Genomic DNA, 21780 nt, shown 5'->3' with positions numbered 1-21780 from the left:
CAAAGCAAATTATAAATCCATTTGCATTAACCATTTCGCTGGTCCATGATCTAGGCAGAAATAAGCATGGCAGATTGTGTTAAGCTTATTTGAATATGTTTATAATGTTTACAGCATGCAACTTTTTTCCCACAAGGTGTTGGAATTATCAGTCATGAATGGCATCTAAATGCAGTTCTGTTAATTACAGCAAGGCTTTAAGTATCTTTGAGGGCTATTTTGTGACTTAAATCAGGTGAAAGTTAAATTATCTTGCAAGGAGAAATATAGGTCTTGCATAAGTTATTGGAATAGCTTCAAAGTTTAAGGAGAAGGAATCTGGGTGTTATTTCTACAGCAACCAGGAGGATAAATACAAATATACAAATGTGTACTAGTGAAAATTACTTTTTCAATTCTTTTCTGTTTATCACAGTAGAAACCAGAGTTATTTTGATGTTCTGTTTGACCTCAGCATCTTGTGACGCAAAGATTGCCTATTCTGGAAGAATAGGCAATTCTATAGCACTCCTTTTACTTCAAATTCTTTGATAGATTCCATAGGGCAGGTATTAGAAAGGGCTGGGAAATCCAATAAAAATCAAATTCATCAATGGAAATTTGGAACGTTGTTTAACAAATTTTACTTTGTTCTTCCTTTAAAAGTGACCAGTTGTTCAGAATTACGGGTTTAGTTTATATTGTAACTTCAACACTCACTAAAGGAATCAGAAAACTGTTCAAAGTGGGTGATGAAAAGCAATTTGAATGCTAATGTCAGAGAATTTGCCTTATTGACTATGTAATGATTTAAAGTCTGCAGCATCCTTCTTGGGATGAAGTAATCTCACTGACCCACTTTGTGATGGTTGCTGGCTTTCAAGTGTGCATTCTCTCTCTCTCTCTCTCTCTCTCTCTCTCTCTCTCTCTCTCTCTCTCTCTCTCTCTCTCTCTCTCTCTCTCTCTTCCTCTGTCTGGACTTGTAGTAAAATCAAAGCTTTTGATCAACTAATGGTATTATACTTTACCTAAAACATCTTAAATGGGACTGAATACTTATCTCTCCATTTGTTCTGATCAACAAAACATATTCTCTAATATCAACTAGGAGAGCTAGGCAGAAGAAAGTCATTTCCCAAAACATAAATATTATATAGAAATTGGCTCACAGAAAATTTGTTGCTTCAAACTTCTAAAAATAGAATCTCCATTATCATGGAGAACTCAACTCTGTACCTTATTGATTAGAAACTTTCATACTAATACATTGAAATTGTCAATAGAAATTTTGAGGAGCATGATGGCAAATGGAAAATAAGAATTCCACTGTGTTCCACAGAGATTTGATCATTAGGATAAGGGGCTGAGTGTGGGTGACTTACTTCTGTACTCCTAGCTTCTCAAGATGCTAAGATCTGAACTGAAATCTTCAGAGTTCAGTTCAAAGCCAGCCCAAGCAGAAAAGTCTGTGTGACCCTTATCTCCAATTAACCGGCAAAAAATTGGAAGTGGAAATGTAGTTCAAGTGGTAGAGAGCCAGCCTTGAGTGAAAAAAAGCTAAGGGACAGTGCTCAGGCCCTGAATTCAAGCCCCAGTCCTGGTATACAACCCACACAGAAAAAATGACAAATGTACATATTTGGATGTAAGTAAAATATAATTGCATAGTATGTAGTATATTATATATGTAGCAGTATGTGTTGATAATAGTAGAACATGGTATATGTAATGGTGTATTTTACACAGAAATTTGGCTACAACTTAAGTAATCATACTGATGAACATAAAAATATCTGGAAATTTAAAGCTATTAAAATTGTCTTACCATTAAAATCAGATAAGAATAATCTTTTTTAAATCATTCCAGCCAGTGAACAATTGGTGAAGATACTAAAGTTAGAACCATGATTACAAGATTACAGCTCTTGAAAATTGTAGAGACAGACACAAGGGACAAAGATGCTATCATAAATAAGTATACTGACATTTTTACTTCTACTTGTTAAGGATCCAACTCTAAGAGTAGTCATTGGCGATAATATTAACATTCCAAGCTTCAGAGAGGCTCTTCCTGACTGATATGTGATGGGCTAGTTTCATTGGCAGGCAAACCCCAAAAGCACAGTGGTGGTATCAGTACCCAGGGATTATAGTACAACTTATATGTGCTCTGTATATTTCATATTAAGTTTATTAACCCTTTCACTATTCACTTTGAATTTGGTTTGGAAACTAAGTAAATCCATGCTCCTCTATTTTAGAGATACAACTAATGTATTTATCGTATCAGTTAATCTCACAACAATGTATTTCAGGCTTTAAAATAGCACAGCATGCCAGGAACTGGTGGTTCATGCTTATAATCCTTAGTACTCAGAAGGCTGAGATGTGGAATCTGTTTGGAACATCCTTGGCAGACAGAACCTAGACTATTATCTCTAGTTAACTAGCAAAAAGCCAGAAGTGCAGGTGTGACTCAAGTGGTAGAGTGCCGTCTGTGAGAAGAAAAGCTAAGTGAGAGCATGAGCCTCTGAATTCAGGCCCCAGTACTTGGGGGGGTGTAATTAATTAAATAAAATGGCACAGTAGATTTATTACATTGTACCACAGGCTTGGGGAACTGTCTTTTTCAGAGGCAGGTGCTCATCCACGAACATCTATAAATTATAATCCTTATTATCCCTAATTACTGCCAGACAGGAAGGCAGGCGAATGGAGAACGTGGTAATGACATCATAGAGCCAGCAAGGCCAAGTCATAACTAAAAACTGTGTAACCTGTTAGGTTACTGACATCTTGGCTGCCATATGGTTTCATGTTTTAAAATTACTGTTCTAGAAAAGTATGGGTTCCAGTGCAAACATGCACATCTCCAGCAGATGAAAGTAAAACTCACTCTATTGCGAGTCCTGGGAGCTTGGTCAAGTTCCCAACATGTATTTCCTATGAATATTTTATTGAGCCCTTAAGTTTTATAAAATGATTGAAGGAAGATTATTAGCAAAAAATTGCCTGAAGAATGACAATTAGTAAAAGGGGTTTAAAGTTCTCTCCTTGATATAATGAGGGGAATGGATTTTAGTGGAAGATTCCTTTTGGTAGGCTTCTGAAGAGCAGGTGGGTGGAGTCATTACTGACAGGAACCCGTGGAATGAGCATGCCTGAAGGGCTCCCAGCGCCTATTTGTATTTTGGTGAGCCTCCACACGGTGAGCCCTTGTGTGTCAAATTATATTCCTAAACTTGTATTTTCTCAGTCCTATCTGCACACTTCTCCAAGCCGATCTCAGCTGTGCTGCCTCTACTCAGTCCCCAGGGAGGGGGGCCACAGCAGATGGGGTTAGGGCAGAGGGCTGATGCATCTGACAGCAAACGGCCGGGCTGTTGAGTGGAAGCTGTGAGCGTCAGGAAGCTTCTTTTCCCAGGAGACCCAACTAACCACTGAAGAAAGTTGAAAATGAGCCCTTTGAGAAACGCTATTAAAAGTAGTAAAAAATTGCAATTGTGCAGATGATGTGCTGCTGTGTGTTATTCGGATGCTAATGAGTCTGACATTAGGGAACTCAGAGGCTTTACAGCTACTCCCTTATGTGATTCAGTTCTTTATTGGCAATCTTTGAGAAAATAAATGGAAAATGTATTGCTAATAAATACATAACACGATAGGGTATTAGACAAAAAGCCATTACTTTCAGGATTTAGAAAGAGCTTTGTTCACCAGTGTGACTGCTTTCCAGGATCTTTTGTTTTAGGTTTGTGCGTGGCTAACAAAGAGGAATAGGCAGGTGGAAAGCCCCACAACTCTTTCTAAACCGAGGGTTCAGCAGAATGGGCCAAAAACATTTGTAGGAAAAGCCTTTCCTTTCTTTCTTTCTAAGTTGCAATCAAACACAAACTCAGAATTCCCAAGCCTTTGCGCTGCCTTTCACTTCTTCCATCCTGGGTAGCAATCTGCTGCAACTGAGAGTTTCCCCCTGTTTCTCCCCAGGAACTACAGTTGCTGACTGGAGTTGAGGAAGCATCTGCTTCATGTTTGGTCAAAGCCCCCAAGTAACACAGACATCTGCGGTTCTGAGGCCCATGTTTCAATATACTGCAGAGGGTGAAAGGCAGGCAACAGAAATCTGCGAGGAAGGTTGGTGGCTTGTGGTCTGAAATGCCAGAACTGCCAGCTACTAGTGTTTCATATGTGCAATATCTCTATGCCTGGCATTGGTGTAAATTGGCCCTCTCTGGTTTGTTGGGTGCATTACACTGAATTTCCAAGTTTCCTCATGAAAACAGATTCTGGTTCCATTCATTGGGCTAAAGAGAGAGACACTGTTGCTTTTGTACTGTTATGTGGCAAAGAACACCAAGATAGGAGGAAAGTTCTTTCTTTGAGAACATCTTAAAACACTGGCTGAAGAATTAGTAGTCTTTTTTAAAAACTCAGGCCTCCAGGCACTCTACCTTTAAAGTAACACCCCCTCCCCCCTTCTCCTTAGTTATTTTTCAGAGAGACTTTCACAGTTTTGCTGAGGTCTGGCCCTGAACTTTGGTCCTTGTCTTCACCTTTGGAGTAGCTGAGATTACAACATGCTTTGCTATGCTTGGTCCTAGTAGTATTTTATGATGGCCTTGTTAGAAAGGACTTAAAGTAACAAAAAATCATTCAACTTTATATATACATTGCAAATCTTGTCTCAACTTTTTCTTTTTGATAACATAAAGTAAAAACAATAATAATAATAGTAAGTCGAGGCCTTGGTTCCATCCCCAGCACTATAAAAACTAGTAATAATATTAATAAGCATGGAGATAAAGTTCAGTGGTAGAGCCTTGCTTAGCATGCACAGAACAGAATCCTGGGTCCATCAGCAGCAGCAACACACACACACACACACACACACACAAACACACACACACACTGGCATATACACAATAATAGTAATAGTTGAGTCCTTCATTCACATTTTCCAGCTAAATTGAAGATATACTGTATAGTTTATACTATTTGTACATTATATACATACTGTAGGTATACTATATATACTATATACATATAGTTTGTTTAGGAGGACAAAAAATAATTTGACTTACTCATATTGTAAAATTATTTTGTCAATGATACAGCGTATCAGGTTTTTAAAATTTTGCCTATTATATATTGTATGTGCAGCATATTTTTTGTTCTTACCAGCAGTGTTTATTATTACTCCTCTGTTTATTGTCCAGCCTAATATGCTTTCCGTATTTCATTTTTCTCTCAACAGAATGACTTTCAGGCTTTCTCACTAAATTGGACAAAGGTATTTAGTTGCTCTAACGGAGCAGGCAGTCTGAGCTGGCATACAAGTCACCTGGAGAAAGAGAGTGGTATGGCTACAATTTTAATTTGTTTACATATTTATTAAAAAGTAGACTATATTGACAGAAATGGAGCCTTTTATAAAGGCTCTTCTCAGCAACAGTGCCCCATCTCTGTGCATTTGCTTTGAAATTTATTATTAATGGTAAATTCAGAATTATAATTTTTCTCAGAAGCACAGTCAACTTAAGACTTTTGACTACTAAACAAGTGAAGCATTCTGATGGTACAAACTTTTGCATATTAATTGGTATGTGGTATTTGGTCATATATGTTTCCCTTAAAGAAAAGTTAATTGCTAAAATGGTTTCCAACATCTAATTTCAATTCATTTATAATGGAAATTAGTTTGCTTGAGGATTAAGAGCAGATAAGTAAAACATTTTAAAAGAATGTTTAAAAGTATTCAAGATGATGCTAGAGTTAAGAAAGAAGCTGGCTTGTCCTTGAGAAAAAATGTGTTTTAAATAATGTATATCTATATGAAGGAGCTTGTTTTCCAATATTTTCATATTTTGCAACAGATATATCTCAAAATATCAGGAAGAAAATAATTGAAAGCTCTAATATCCTAAGTCATCTTTAAATAGGGAATATTAAAAAATACGCACAAAATATCCCTTAAAACATAAAGCCTACAATTGTCCCCTAATGTTACAAAACTGTGACTCTGAGGCCATGGTACAGCAACTAATAGAAATCCTTGGCACACGTTGGCTACCTCAGGGAATAATAGAACTATTTGCTGGAGTCATTTGGCAAAAGGACACAAACATATGGGTTTGGTTTATATTCAGCATTGCCAGTTGTACGAAGTTACAGAGTAAATGAAGTCTACAACAGCAGAGATAACTCAGAAATCAAAAGGGAGAATCCTAAGAAATCATCCTTGTTATGACACTACCCAATCTTGTCTCCAGGTTAAGATTTCTTCTGTGCTATGCACTTACCAGTGACTCTGGTAAATCCTATAACCTGAGAATGATATTCATGAAAGTGGAATAGAGTTATTGCCTAGAAAATTGTGCTTAATCATATGGCAGACTGAAGTTGCTTCTTCCTCCAGTTTGGTGTTTATGGGAAGGAAGAGATTAAGGAGATGTGAAAAAAAACATAAATCACATATTTAGCTTTCTATAAAGAGTCAAAGACACTACAATGAGAGATACACAGGAACAAAGAGTTAAAATCAAGAATTGTGTTCTCTAAATGAAGAGTGAAAAAAATCTGTTAAGCTTTATTTTTTTAAAAGCTTACTTTTTAAAATATATCTCTATTTCCTGAGTAATCAATAAAGTTCTGAAAAGAAAACTAGAAAAGTATAAACAGAGTCAGAACAGAAAAATACATACTTAAATACTCTCATTTCTATCATAAATTAACATTCTCCTTTATTCATTATTGCAGCTCACTGCCCTAGAATTTTTCCTTGTAGAGCAGGTAAACATTTTGTCTGTCATTTGGACTGATCCAAAGCTATATTTAGAACAATTTGAGGCCAGCATCATCAAAAGAAAGAACACTGCATGTGAGGTTCTTAGTTCCTCAGTCTATACAAATTTCATTCCAGTGCTCTGGCATTATCATCTAGTTGGTTTTTTTTTTTCATTTTTCAGCTTAACCTTATCCAACTTCCTAGATTTCTGTTTGTTACCTTCAAAATTCATTTTCATAAAGTATCCACTAAGAATAAAAGGCTCCCAGTGGAGAGGATCCCAGACCTTTTCTTGCCAGCCACCGAACATCCTTCTGCCATTTCTGAGAACTCCTCAATATTAAATGATAGTCATAACATAGAAAGAACCATGCTGCCAGTACACATGTCAGGAGAGTAGCCTGGTGAGACCTAGTTAAGGAAGGAAATTGTTGCAAGCTGTAGGTGAAAAAGTTCTCAAATTAGAACTTGCCTACTTAAGTAGGCAATGCTAAAAGTCATTGGACAAGGAGTTTTCAGAGAATGCACTCAAAACATGATGATCAAGTCAGGCACCAGTGGCTCATGCCTGTAATCCTAGCTATTCAGGCTGAGATCTGAGGATAGCAGTTCAAAGCCAGCCTGGGCACTAAGAATCCGTGAGACTCTTGAATCTCCAGTTTTCCACAAGAAAATCAGAAGTGGTGCTGTGGCTCAAAGATTAGGGCAGTAGGCTTGAACTGAAGAGCTCAAGGACAATGCCCAGACCCAGAGTTTATGCTCCATGATAGACCAAAAAACAAAAACAAAAAACATGATGATCATCAGAATTTTACTGATATTAAGAGACCCTAACTATTAATAATGTAAGTCTACAATGAGGTTATTGTGTAATGCTCTGTTGGAAAGGAGAAACAAAATTTCATTATCAGCAAGAGATATGCTGTATCTAATTTTTAAGAAGTGATTACTTATCAGGAGAGTTAGATTGATTTATTGGTTTATTTATTTATTTATTGCCATTGGGTTAAAACAGGATTTTAAGTTAAAAAAATTCAAAAGGAGTAAATTTCCCTATGTACCAGTAAGTGGTGAGTAAATTCAAGCCAAATTGAATTTATAAGTTCTCTGCATTATTCCTTGTATCATAGAGAAGTGCTGGTATTCCCTCTTCAGATCCAAACAGGTACCAGATCTGTACTTTTGAGAGTTGTGTAAGAGGTTTCCTTTTTGCCATTTATATGATATACTCCAGGAAGAAGATGGTCAAATACAATTAGCTAGAAAGACACTTTATACACTATATAAATTCATTGGTAAATAACCTGTTAAAGAAGAGCTTTCAAAACTTAGGAAGTTAGGTTTGTTTAGTGGTCATTTTTTGTCTCCATTCTATGTGAGCTTAGTTCCATTTCTGCTTCTTTCATGTCCTTCCTCCAAATGTTGCTTTTACGTCTTTATTTCACATGTATCTGTCCCACTTTCTGTTTGTCCTTATATTTACTCCTTTCCCACAGAGAATCACCCTCTTAAAGGTTTCTTTCACAGCTACATTATGAACTAGATACTGAGCAAAACCTCCTTTTGTCCCCTGTCAATATAAATATTATACAGAGTATTTCCATACTTACAGGTTAAACCAGTGTCTTCTTGAAGTAGTTTCAGATAAGTACCTTCCATACTCTTATCCCTATGAAAGGTACGTTGTCAAAGCCAAGAAGAATACACTATTGAAATTTCAGAAAATGCTTTCTGTCATTCTCATCCATGAACTACAGAATTAGTTACATTAAAAACCCTGTGAAATCTGGAGGACAGGTTGGAAAAAGTAAACTCGAAAAATTTACAGTTAGTTCCAGTAGTATTTGGAACCTTCCCAGTAGACGTAATCAAATGCCCATTTCCAATGGGGAGAAAAATTAAATTTCCAAAAAAAGTAAAAGTTTCTAGATTACATTGCATGTTATTCCATCATTTTATTCAATTAGAGAAAAATCCCATGCTTCTTTTACTATTCTAGAAGAATTAGGAAGGATGATGCCATCAACTCCCCATTCCAGGTCTCAGGATTGGCAGTAAGGTTGAAATCTCTTTTCCTTCAGTGATCCATGTCCTCAGCAAGGTACCCAATTTCAATGTGAAGCTTGATTTTTGCAAACATTCAGTCTATCCATTAGCAATTTATTAAGATCCACAGGAATAATCTAAGTGAAGAATACTTAGAAATTTCTGTTCCCATGTACAATGCTCTAGAGAACAAAGACTTGTTATTTGTTTGTTTTACCAGAGATGGAACTCATGCTGGGCAAATGTTGTACCCCTGAATTACAACCCTGGTCCTTAAAGACCTGCATTTGAATTGAAGTGGATGAAGAGAGAAAACTATCTTATGAACATTAAAATTCCCCATTCTTAAAAAGAAAAATGTGTGTTTTAGGCTTCCCCATGACACCACAAGCCATTGTGTGTTTTTATTCCCCAAGACACCACAAGCCATAACCAGATACTGATTTTAGTAACTATTGTTCTTCCAAATAAGAGAGAGAAGGAAGGTGAAATATACTGCTTGTAATTTGTAGCCTTTGTCCCTTTCACTCTCACAACTTGATCCACAAGTTGAATTAAAAAGTTAATATTACATACAAAGTTGCCAGTTTTTAAATGCTTATATAGGATGTATAGGCTACACCAACAAGAGGACAATAGCTCAATAAAATGCAATTATGAGACTAGCATTCCAAGCACAGTCTAGGGGAAGTCTATGAATATTTATGCATTCCTTCCAATGCCTTAATGGTGAGATGGCTGCATGGGGTGGTCACAAGATCTACACCCTTGGATAGCTGAATTGCAAAATAGAATTCAGCTGCAAGCTGAATTTAAGTCTGCAGTGAAGTATGTTCCTGAAACTTTTATGTGTGCCTGCTGTCACTCTTGGCAATATGCATTTCAGTTTTGGTAAAGAAACACGTGGTGTTCAATCTTGCTTTTAGGGTGGGGAGAGTTAATAGCACCCGTGTGGCAGGATAATAGACTTGTGTTGTGTGGATGCACTCTCATGGGAATAGCTTCCTTAGAAATATCTGATGGGTTTCATCATTTTAACCCTCACATGCTACTGATCTCTCTTAATCTAGTTATTTGTGTAGCACATGGAGGGCGTTTGTATGAGTTGAGCCACTTTATATGCAACAGGGATAGTCCCTGAGGAGGGGGATTTCACAAGGCAGTGCACACTATCCTGAGTAAACCAAGCCATTTTAATCTTAGGCGGTGTCACATCTGTCATAAACTCATGTGCTTTTTAAGGAAGGAGAATTGATAGGAAAAAATCATCTCTGTTTTATTGTTGTTTTCTCTTATTGTGTAGTTTTTAAATATTCATAACAATGAACCATTTTGGTTAGACTAAAGCAACTGCCATTCAGCCAAAGTAGTGAACACTTTTTGTTTGCTAATTTAAAAAGCAGCTCAATGATTGGTATGGTGTTTATTATGAAGCCATGACAAAAGAGTTCTGGTGGTTTTAATAGTTGGAGCTTACAAGAGCTGTCGTTAATTTCATCTGTAGTGTTGCAGGTGAAAAAATGCACAATGGATAAATAGTCTATATTGGTTTAACTGAACATAATATATAGTGTGTTCTGGAGTTGTTTGTCTCAATAGACTATAGTAATCAAAAGTAATGAACCTATTATGTGCAGGACCTTGGAGAGCGTCAAATGGCAGTAAAAGTGTGGCACATAAAAGGTTTATTAAAGGAAATTAAAGTCCATCATTGCCACACCTGCTCCCCTATTATAAGTCTATGGCAGGTCAGTGCCTTCAATCACATCCTAGCCTCTGAGAGCAGAGACGTGGTTCCCATTACCATGGCAGTCACACTGCCTCTGCTCTTGTCAGAATTTAAGGATGGGAGCCATGGAGCGCACCTTCTGCCTGCCTCTGATATTCAGCAAGCGAAACAACTTATTTACATTTAAGAATTCCTCCTAACATTGTGCAGAAGTGAATTAAACAAAGAGATGATTAGTGGATTCTAGAAAAATGAATAGATATCAAGACATACTATATGGAAACACAGGCTTGAAAGTCTTTCCATCCTGTTGATAATTATTTGATTACACCTAAAATATTCAATAATAATGATGGAATTTGATATTTCCATGCACTGCATTCCGATTTTACCTTTTTAATACATTTAGATGATTATACCAGTAGTTTTTCTGGAATCCTGGGAGTAAATATAGGTCATTGTTGACACTCAAAATTTCCCATGTTATTCTCTGGGGGCATTAAAAGGGTTTGCCTGCTGCTTTTTTTTTTTAATATGGTTAACTATCTTTCCTAACTTAGAAAGGATGTACAAGTAGCAATGAATTAAATTTTAATTAATCATCCAAAAATGTTTTGGTTCACCATTTGAGATCTTATCCTTTCTATCACTATTGTTATCAGAAGCTTCAGAGTCATCAGCAATACTTACGGACAAAGGCAACTGCGCTCCCTCTTGCCATCTATCTGAAGTATCTCTAAAGCTAGTGATATGCGAGGACAGTTGCAGTTAGATCCCTCTGTTGTTAGAATGTGATGCAAGTATGAAAGGTCTCAGGTACCAGTGATTCATGCCTGTAATTCTAGCTGCTTTGAAGGCTGAGATCTGAAGATCTGGGTGTGAAACCAGAAAAGTGCACAAGACTCTTAACTCCAATTGACCATTAAAACAGTCAGAAAGTGGAGTTGTGGCTCAAGTGGTAGAGTGCAAACCTTGATCACAAAAGCTCAGGGACAGTACCTGTGTCCTATACTGGTGCAAATACACACTTACACACAAAAAATGTGGAAGACTAGTACTGTTTTTCATAATGACCTTCATAACTTGGGAACTTTTTACATTTTGATCAAGGTCAAAGAATGACTCCAGGACTTTGTGTTCATGTTGCAGATGGATGCAGAGCCTGAAGATAAAACACTACATACTCAGTGTAAAGGAACCCAGGGTGAGTTAGCAAGAAAGTTCCCACATGTAGCGCCTGCCACACAATGAAAGATGGAGGTGCCAGTGCTCATCCCAAGTGAAGTTCAGAATGATTACAACTTCTTCAGAGTTGCTTTGATTCAAATGAATCCAGGACACTGGTTTTTTACAATCAGGAGCAAAATAGCATAAACTGGGAATTAAACGACTCAAAAAAGTACAAATGATGTGTGATACTTTTACAAAAGCAATCAGGAGTAGATTTGAAACATCATTTGAAATATTGTAAGGTTCAGTAAGGGAGGAATACTTCATAGAGACCTTCCAATTATGGCTGTGACCTGTAGTGACCAAGGGAAAAGACTGGATTGTCAGTTTATTGCCAGAGCTAGTTTTGATTTTTATGTTAGCCAGTTTAGAGGCTCCCAATCCATACTTAGTTGGAGTAAAATGATGATGTTGTTTTTTGACTCTCCCTGCTGGGAGTTTCCAGCAGCTCTGCAAAGTAATGTTTGGAAGGTTTAACTTGCCTGTTATTCCTCTCCTTTTGTAACCAACAGATGGTAATGTAATATTGAAATATAAACAGACCCTTGATGATCTAAACAGCTGGAAAACAGGATTGGCTGGCAATAACACCCCTTAAGGAAAATAACTTTTATTATAATTAGCTATATTTTCATGACCCTTAATTCAGTAGAAAAACTATAGGTTTTCTACTGAAAAGGCACTGGGTAGCTGTTGTCCCCACCAACATTCTCAGTGTCTTCCTTACTCAGGAAGAGCCAGACTGGCTGCCTCCTGCACTCGTCTGGAAGACTGTGAGATTTACAGATGAAAGCCACTAATCAAGTGAAACCTTTTTGTTATATGTTTATATATGTATTCAAGGCTGTTTATTACTCTTTAAGCAAAATTCAGAATCCTCAAATTTTAACATAGTCAAGGATATTTTTCCTCCAGAGATGTCATATATAGTCCAGACTGTCTTTGAAATTGCAATTTTGCCTTTACTTCCTTTAGTGCTGGGATTGTTTTTTGCCAGTCCTAGGGCTAGAACTCAGGGCCCGGGCACTGTCCTTGAGTTTTCTCAAAGCTAGCACTCTACCACTTGAACCATAGCCCTACTTATGGCTTTTCTGGGTATGTGGCACTGAGGAATCAAACCCAGAGCTTTGTGCATGCTAGGCAAGCACTCTACCACTAGGCCACACTTCCAGCATAGTCACACATCCATAGCATTGGGATTATAGGAAATATATTTTTAGTTAAAATTCAATCTAATGTTATACAGTAGCCACAGAATCCAAAAGATACAATAGTGCTTTTCAAGATATGGGACCTCTCTCTACTAAAACAAAAATTTTTCCCTGTCTTATTTTCTGGTTTTAGTTTAAATTAACTCTAAATAAATTTGTCTTTATACTTGTAGTATTTTTAGACATTAAATTTCTGTATAGCAATCTTCTCAATAGGATACAAAAAATTTAAGAGGAGTTTGTTTCATTATTTAGAATTCATTCATACCTACTATAAATATCAAGTTTTTAGAGATATTTGGATTGCTTGACTCTTTTATTTTGATGTCTCAAAACATACTACTCAATTATACTTCTGAAATGTGTTCCTTTTAATTTGCAATTCTTTTTGGATGTCAACTTGTCTTGGCACATGCATACACACCCTTAAATAGAACCAAAATGTTCTTCTAGAAGTGAAATGACTGTTTTTTTGTGGAGTGTGAGTAATTTTTAAAACCACCTGTTGTCTCCATCCATATGCTATGTATCCATCATGTGGGCAGGTATTTATAAACATGAACTCCACTGAGCACTCCACTCAGAAAAATCAAAGCTGTTTGGTTTTTTTTTCTTACTATAATGTTCTCATTTTTGAAAAGTTGTTGCTACTAATATATCTGAAGCTGTCCCCTACCTACCTACATGTAGGAATTATACAGAACGAAATTGATACATTCATTTAGTAAAGCCTTACTGGCTTCATTTGAATACTTTTTGGAGTTTATATACTGGCCCTTGGGCTTGAACTCAGGGCCTGCTCACTATCACTGAGCTTTTCATTCAAAGTTGACACAGTACCACTTGAACTACATCTTGACTGGCGTTTTGCTGCTTAATTGTAGATAAGAGTCTTAGGGACTTTATGCACTGGCTATGTTTGAACTGTGACCCTAGGATATCAGCTTCCTTAGTAACTCCTATCTTTGAATATTTGTTTTAAAGTCCTTAAATATCTTTCCTTGAGGATGAGGATATAGTCCAGTCCTAGAGCACTTACCTGGAATGAAGAATGTCCTGTGTTCAATCAATACTTCGCAAAAGAAAAAAAGAAGTAAAGAAAAAAAAGAAGCCTTGAAATTATTTTAAATATTTTTATCAAAAATACATCTTATTATAAAGATAATTCTAGTCCATCTTGTTCCTATAATTTTTCCATGAGCTTCTAAAGGCAATTAGTTGGGAAGTCTAATACATGACTACAAGACCCAGGACTACCCAAGGCCTTCAGCCCCAAGTAAAGCTGTTCTTGGCTGTGTTCATCTGTCTTTTTAGCTAAAGGACTAGAAAATAATAATAATTCCAGGAAGTTAAAAACAAAAATGGCGTCTGTACTAACAGCTTATTGGTTATTATCTCTAGGTGAGTGAAAAATTCAACTGATACAGTTCTTTTTCTTTTTCTGCTTTTGTGAACAGTGCCAATGGATTCTCTAATCCAGGAGCTCAGGTAAGATATACCCACATTACTCTTTCTCATATTGACAGCCTTGAATTTTAGAATGGTTTGTCTTTTTCAAGTATCATAATCCATATACCAAGGAAACAACCAGGGGAACACTGTTCTGAGTCCAAAACAACTTGATATAACATACTGATAACTAAACACAATAATATATGAGTCATTTCCACTTTCTTTCCTAGTCAGTGACTGTCTATTTCAATATACCATGCATGGTTAAATTTTATCCTGAAGGTTAGTGAGCTTAACTATCTTTTCATCTGTGAACCTGACTAATGGACCACTCAGATCTTAAGTTATCCATGTTTTGTGTTAAGTAACTAAATAAGCCCATCAGATAGCCACATTGTATGTTATAGCCTCTACATTAGAAAATAATGTATACAAAAATGTTTGTGAAGCTGGGTGAGGTGGCTCATACCTGTAATCCTAGCTACTTAGGAGGCTGAGATCTGAGGATTGCAGTTCAAAGCCAGCCCAGGCACTAAAGTCCGTGAGACTCTTTATCTCCAATTAGCCTCTAGAAAAGGGAAGTGGGGCTGTGGCTCCAGGGGTAGGGCAGTAGCCTTGAGCTAAGAGCTCAGGGACAAAGCCCAGGCTCAGAGCTCAAGCCCCATGACCCAACAAAAAAAAAAAGTTTGTGAGGCCAGGAGAGTGATGACCTAGTGGTAGAGTGCTTGCCTAGCATTCACAAAGACTCGGGCTGGATTCCTCAGTACCACAGCCATAGAAAATGGATGGAAATGGAAAGTGGTGCAATGGCTCAAGTGGTAGAGCTCTAGTCTTGAGGAAGCCGAAAGACAGTGCTCAAACCCTGAGTTCAAGTTCTGACCCCCCCAAAAATGTTTGTGAGTAATTTGTGCACTTCTACCTTACTCTAACACCTCAGATAATACTTTGAAATTCCACCTTATTAGGCTTTGCACAATAAATTACAAGTAGCTTTCCTTTTCATGGAGTTTTTGGCAGGGTATATTTTTTTTTTTAAAAAAAGGAAACAACATACTGGTTTAAAAAGAGAAAGTTATGCTTTCTGTCAGAAGCATGACATTCCCTGACCTATTTTCTAGCCAGAGTTCCAAATCCACAACATGTGTTCTTAGGAAAATGCTTACGAAATGAGTGTGTAACAGTGTCTGCACATTGGGGCATGACTAAGACATGACACCATTCTTTTCTTAAGCATCTGAGCATAGTTTTTTCTGAAGCATGGGCTATCTTGGTTGGTTATTTCTGTTGCATATAATTCATCAAATACTGCATTATACTGCCTGTTTGGTAAGTACCTACCTATTTGAATTCATGCTGATGCTCTCCTCTGTGGAAGTTTGCTGCTGGGGAATTTGTGGTTCTATCTGGATTATCAGTACCTTTGTTAAGAGTTGTAATTTTTGAACTACTTTGATAAAAGTAGGCATATAGTACACCTATACATTTGAACAGTACTAAAGATTAGGAGAAGTTGGAAATTATTGAATGTCTACAGTTTTTAAGTAACTTGCAGTACCATGGTTAGTCTTCTGGTAGCTTACTCTAGAAACTGTGGTCATGACCATACAGCTAGCCCATTTGAAACAGTAAATCTCACACTTTACAAGAGTCAGGAAACTCAGAAGGAGAAAAGAAACCTTATTAGTGATGGATATTGAGGAATAATTTGAGGAAAAAAGATTTTTAGTGAATTAAAATGCATTTGCTCAAAGAAAAGAAGTACTTAACAGAAAGAACCAAATTTATAGGAGAAATGTTGTTTGTTTGTTTTTATCTGTCCTGGGGGTTGAAGTCAGAGCCTGAGCACTGTCCTTGGGCTTTCTCAAGGCTAGAGCTTTATCACTTGAGCTACAGCACCATTTCTGGTTTTCTTTTACTATGTATGTGGTACCGAGGAATCAAACCCAGATCTTGGTGCATGCCTAGGCAGGCACTCTACCACTAGGCCAAACTCACAGCCCCAAGAGAAATGTTTCATATTGCCTTTGTGGAGAAATATTAATTACTGTTTTGCATATCATTAATAGTGATCAAGATAAAACTAATAGAGGTCTATTGAATCAGATACTATATCCTTATATCATCCAATTACATCATTTGATCCTTCATTTAATCCTTCTATCCTTATAAAATAGAAAGTATGACTACTTCAATTTCCAAAGAAATACAATTGAACAAATTATAAAAGTTGCCCAAGGCTATTCAACTGACAAGTAATTCAAACATGTCACTCCCAGGCCAGCTGCCCCATTACCCAGCTATGTGTCCCCTTATCCACAGTTAGTACTGTGTGAAATGTGAACCAGAAAAGAAACCAGGCATTGTCTATGCCCTCAAGCAGCTGCATTTTCAAAGCTCCACATTTTATTCTATCTTGCTTTTCATCAGTCTAGTTTTCTAAAATTTGGACAAAAGATATATTTTACTTAATAGTGATGTTTCTTATTCTTCTAGTTCTCTAAAACTCATTTTTGCATCAACTATTATATCTTACTTAATTTGTTAAAGCAGTTCCGAAAGGTGATGATAATTACTAGGATAAGTCTCCTATTTTCCTTTAAGACCAGTTTACAAAAATTACCAGCTGATTACCATAAATTGTGTAATTATTTACGTTCGACAGGAATTTAAGGTGAATAGGTGCAAGGCCGTTTCTTAAGTTAACCCTGACATGGAACCTAGTTATGATTCTTATACACCTTGGGAGAAAAATAGTGAGTTATGTGAAAACTTATATTTTTAATATCTTTTTTATTTTTGTGCCAATTTTATACAGCCTTATCTAAGTCCCTCCTATCGCTCTTCCAATTTAATCCACAGATTTGTGATCCTGAATCACCACATGTGCCTGAATTCTGAATATCCCTAGGAAATGTGGCTTGTTTTCCTAGCATAAAACTTAGGGCTATTTTGTTGAGAACATTGGCAACTTTATTTAGTCTTCCTTTTTAGAATTCATTGGACAATGTTATTGCTTCCAGAGATGCCCTACAAAAATACTAATACAAATGAAGCTAATTTAAATATATTGTATATTGTTTCTGGCACTAATAAAAATTGATACTGACATTCTAATCTTCTTATTATACTCTATGTCAGCTACCATCATCACCATTAAAAAATCAATTTATAACCACAGGCCCACCTTTAATCATATTCCTTATTAGCATTTTCAGTTTTTCTTCTCACACATTCAGGTTACAGGTGGTGTGGAGAAAGCTTCCTTACATCTCTCTAAATCATGACCATTGCATTATCTTTGTCTCTTCGTTTATTATTATTATCCTTAATCTGAACCTCATGCTATTGCATTTACTAATATTGGTAATTGTCTCATTCATTGGTAAAGTGTTTTACACCAGCCCAGTTCTCTTCCTCTAATTAGGAAAATATATTCTTGCCTCTGAAATGTCTTTACTATGTGAATCCTTAGGAAGACAAATGAACTGAAGGCTTTGAAGAATATTAGAGTCCAATCCACTGTCTTTTTTTTTGTTTTTTGTTTTTTGTTGTTACTTACTAATTTGTTCACTTAATTTTGTCATGAAAATTTTAGTGTTTATATATCTTCTCTCTTTATTTTATTTTTACTTCATTTATGAGCTTACCATTTGGCTTTTCTTATAAATATTAAGCTGATGAATATTTTATGTCCTCCAATCAGTAAGTTATAGATTTGATAATAAGGTTTCATTTGTATGAGAAAACTGTATGACTGACAGATTTTGATGATTGACTTTTTTCTTCCATCTTATTTCATTCTCCAATTTTTATATTTGTTAAATATTTTTATTTTCATCTATTTTGGCAGTGCTAAGGTTTAGTTCAGTGCTATATGTTTGCTTTTACCATACAGGTGCTCTACCATTGAGCCATACTTCTAAGGCCTTAAATCTTAATAATTTACTTCCCAAGTCTGTCTGACTTTATTTCTTTTCTTTATTCCCTTTCTCCCCTCCCTCCCTTTCTTTTTCTCTCTTCACTCTCTCCTTCCCTCTTTCATTTCTTCCCTTCCTTCCCTCATCTTTTGTGGAAAATACAATTTCCTTTAGAAGTTATGCTTTTATTAGAACTTACTGCATAAGTATTTTTGGAGATGACAACTAAAACAGAAACTTATTTCCAGTAATAAGTAAAATGCATCATCCAGGTTTATTAAGTCAGCAGCTTTAATCACAACTTAGGATACAAGAACAAAGAAACTCTTTCCTTTCCTCACTCTCATTTCCAGATGCAGAAGGTCATAGCATGTCTTGGATATTCCGAATCTACTGGATTAATGTTAGTAATATATCTTCCTAACTATTATTATCAAGCCGATAAATTAGAGTCCAGAAAACCGACACTTAAAGAAAACCCATTTTTTCGATAAGCCACTGATGGTAAGCAAAACTGACAACCAAAGGAACTGAAGATGTGGTTTAGAAGAAGACCAGTAAAGCACCAGCCCACCTTCTCCACTCCCTTCCATCCCTGAGTAATGAGAGATGCTTAGTGTTAACATGGGACTTGAGGTCTTGACCCCAGCTAAAACATTCCAGGGACATGACTTTGTTTGCTGTTCTCTACTCACTATTTCTTCAGGAATGTAAATAAAAAGGAGTTTATTTAACAAGAAAACAATAAATTATAATACTTGTATATATTTGTACATCTTTATAGCCTTTTGTGGCATTTATCATGAAACCATGCTATTGAGTAGACTGTCATTAAGTGCATATTGAAGGAGTTGTTGAAATAATGTGAACAATATCTAATTGTATCTACACAACATGCCTATGAGGAGACAGGAGAAATGATATTATCTGCATTTGGCCCATGAGCTGATTGTAGTCTGACAATCAAGGGAGGCTGAGGAAAGACTAAGGCTCTATCTGTGAATCCTGTGTGTTCCAACTCTACCTCATCTCCTATAGCTATAGTGTGCTGCATATATTTGCTGGCATATTAATTTAAATGTTACCAGTAAATTATTAAGCCAAATTGAAGCATACCCTGATCAACAAGAAAAGCCTGCTCCATTTTCTTTATTTTATGAGAAGAGGTACTTGAAATTGAAACTAGGATTCTTTTTTTTTTTTTTGGTGGGTAATGGGGCTTGAACTTGGCCTCGGCCTGGCTGCTGTCCCTGAGCTGTTTGGCTGAAGGCTACTGCCCTACCCTTGAGCCAACCCCACTTCCTGTTTTTCCTGGAGATTAATTGCAGATGAATCACAGGTCCTTTTGTGCCCAGGCTGGCTTTAAACCTTAATCCTCAACCTCTTGAGTAGCTAGGACTATAGGTGTGAGCCACCAAGCCTGGCTAGATTCTTTTTCTTTTTTAAATCTAATTTTATTTTCATTGAAAAGTTATACAAAAGGGGGTACCACATCATAAATAAGCTAGATTTGAGTGGACACAGAAATAAACTTGTCTGTTTTTGTATGACTCCACCAAAGTTATATCAAAACCAGAAAAGGGCATTATAAAAGGAATTGTAAGATAATCTACCTGAAAATACACATGCAAAAGCATATGAAAATCTTGCAAAATAAAGTTCATTATATTAAACAGGATTATATGGTATGAAAATGTAGTCTTCCTAGAAATTTGAGCTTCATGTTGTTATTTGAAATTTAATCAATATAGTATATCATCATAGAGAAAAATAAGAAACTTCCAAAGTGAAGATGAAAATTACTTAATAAACAATCTTCACTAATAAGAAAAACAGCAATTTTGAAATAAAAACTTCTTTAAATTGATTGTTAAAAATTCACTAAAACCTTGTAAGGAAGAAAATATTTAAGGATAAAAAGTACTAAACAAGTTTCTCCTGAACATAAGGTAATATTGGGTATCAAATTTTGTACCAGAACTCCTAGCCAGGGAGAAAGACAGGAAAAGCAAATAATATTCATATAGAGAAGAATCTAGGATTCTTTTGAATGGTAGACAAATTATGTACAACTTGAGCCACAAGCTCAGCCTTTTTGTTTGTATTTTGTGCTTTTTAGATAGGGTATCACTAATTAGGCTGGGCCACTTTAGATTTGTGGTCCTCAGCCTTTGGATTAGCTGGAATTACAGGCAAGTGCCAGCACCACTGGCTTGCTTGTTCCCAGCACTGTCAGATACAGAGAAGCCACCAACCATCCTTTCTTTCCAACTGACTTTCCACAAACTATGTCTTCTTAAGTTTCCATGAAAAGATCTAGAAATGAATAAATGCTTTCCCCTTTTATGTATTTATTTCCTCAAATTGTACTCCTCATTGGTGATAAGCTCTCAAGGATTTTTTACTTCTAACTTAGGAGTACGAATGGGTGAATCCTTTAACTCCACTGAGGTCATTTGGAAATGGGCTGTCTATCTAATCCTGGGCCTTCTAGCATTTTGAACTCGTAAGACTAAGTGGGCTTGTGTTTCCTAGTTAGCACAGTATGCATATACAGCTGACCCTCAGTATCCATGGTTCTGCATTCTCTGTTCAACCAACCATGGAAATATCTTTTTTGAGAACTTGGTGTCTGAACTACACAAATCCAGACTTTATTTGCTTGTCATGCTATTTAAATTAACTGTGACATAGCACTTACTTTTAGACCTACATTGTAGTAGGTCTTTGAAGTAATCTACAGATAATGTAAACTATCCAAAAGGATATACATAGGTTATTTGAAAAAACTATGTCAGGACTCATCAGCAGATTTGAAGAGTCCTAGAAACAATCTCCCAAGTATATTCTCCCCCTTTCTTTCTCTCTCTTCCCCCCTCTCTCTTCTCTCTCTCTCTCTCTCTTTTCTCTCTGTCTCTATCTCTGCATGTGTAGATAGAGCAATTACTTGTGATTACATAGTATTCAGAACCATTCTCCAGCTTAATTCTATATTAAATTGTAACATCCTTGTTCAAAGAAATACTCTCAGGCTAATAAACAAATGCCCATATAGTAAAGAGATTCTCAAATAAAATAAGAACAAGGAAATATGCTTTTCTTCTTCATACATTAACTATGACTACATAATTATGTTGATCTATAATTATGTTAATATATAATTGTGTTCATATATAATTATATAACTATGTAACTATAAATCTCTATAAGATACAAATATGAATGTATGATTATATAATATGTAAGTTATAGTTATAAATTGTAAAAATAAATGGCATCATTTTTCTGTAGTTAATAATTATATGTAAAACTATGTAATTATAATGCCATTTTGAGCTGCTTAATTTTCTTTCTCTTGTACCAGGAATGTGGCTTGAACTCAGAGCCTTGCATTCTCATTTGACTTGCTTACTCATGGCTGGCTCTCCACTA

General features: G+C 36.1%; 1 protein-coding gene across 1 annotated transcript in view; it reads left to right on the top strand.

Annotated features, from left to right (window-relative positions):
• The window catches only part of St18 (ST18 C2H2C-type zinc finger transcription factor), a 147742-nt gene that overhangs the window by 25560 nt on the left and 100402 nt on the right, over positions 1 to 21780 (top strand). Inside the window, exons 5-6 of the mRNA XM_090338812.1 lie at positions 5234 to 5336; positions 14437 to 14467. Coding sequence (XP_090194938.1) covers positions 5234 to 5336; positions 14437 to 14467 — 134 coding nt within the window. The remainder of the gene's footprint in view (positions 1 to 5233; positions 5337 to 14436; positions 14468 to 21780) is intronic.

This window comes from Megascapheus bottae, chromosome 9 (genome assembly GCF_031878675.1).
Source record: "Megascapheus bottae isolate mThoBot1 chromosome 9, mThoBot2.hap1, whole genome shotgun sequence".
Lineage (NCBI taxonomy): Eukaryota > Metazoa > Chordata > Mammalia > Rodentia > Geomyidae > Megascapheus > Megascapheus bottae.
This window is presented reverse-complemented; position numbering and strand designations above follow the sequence as displayed.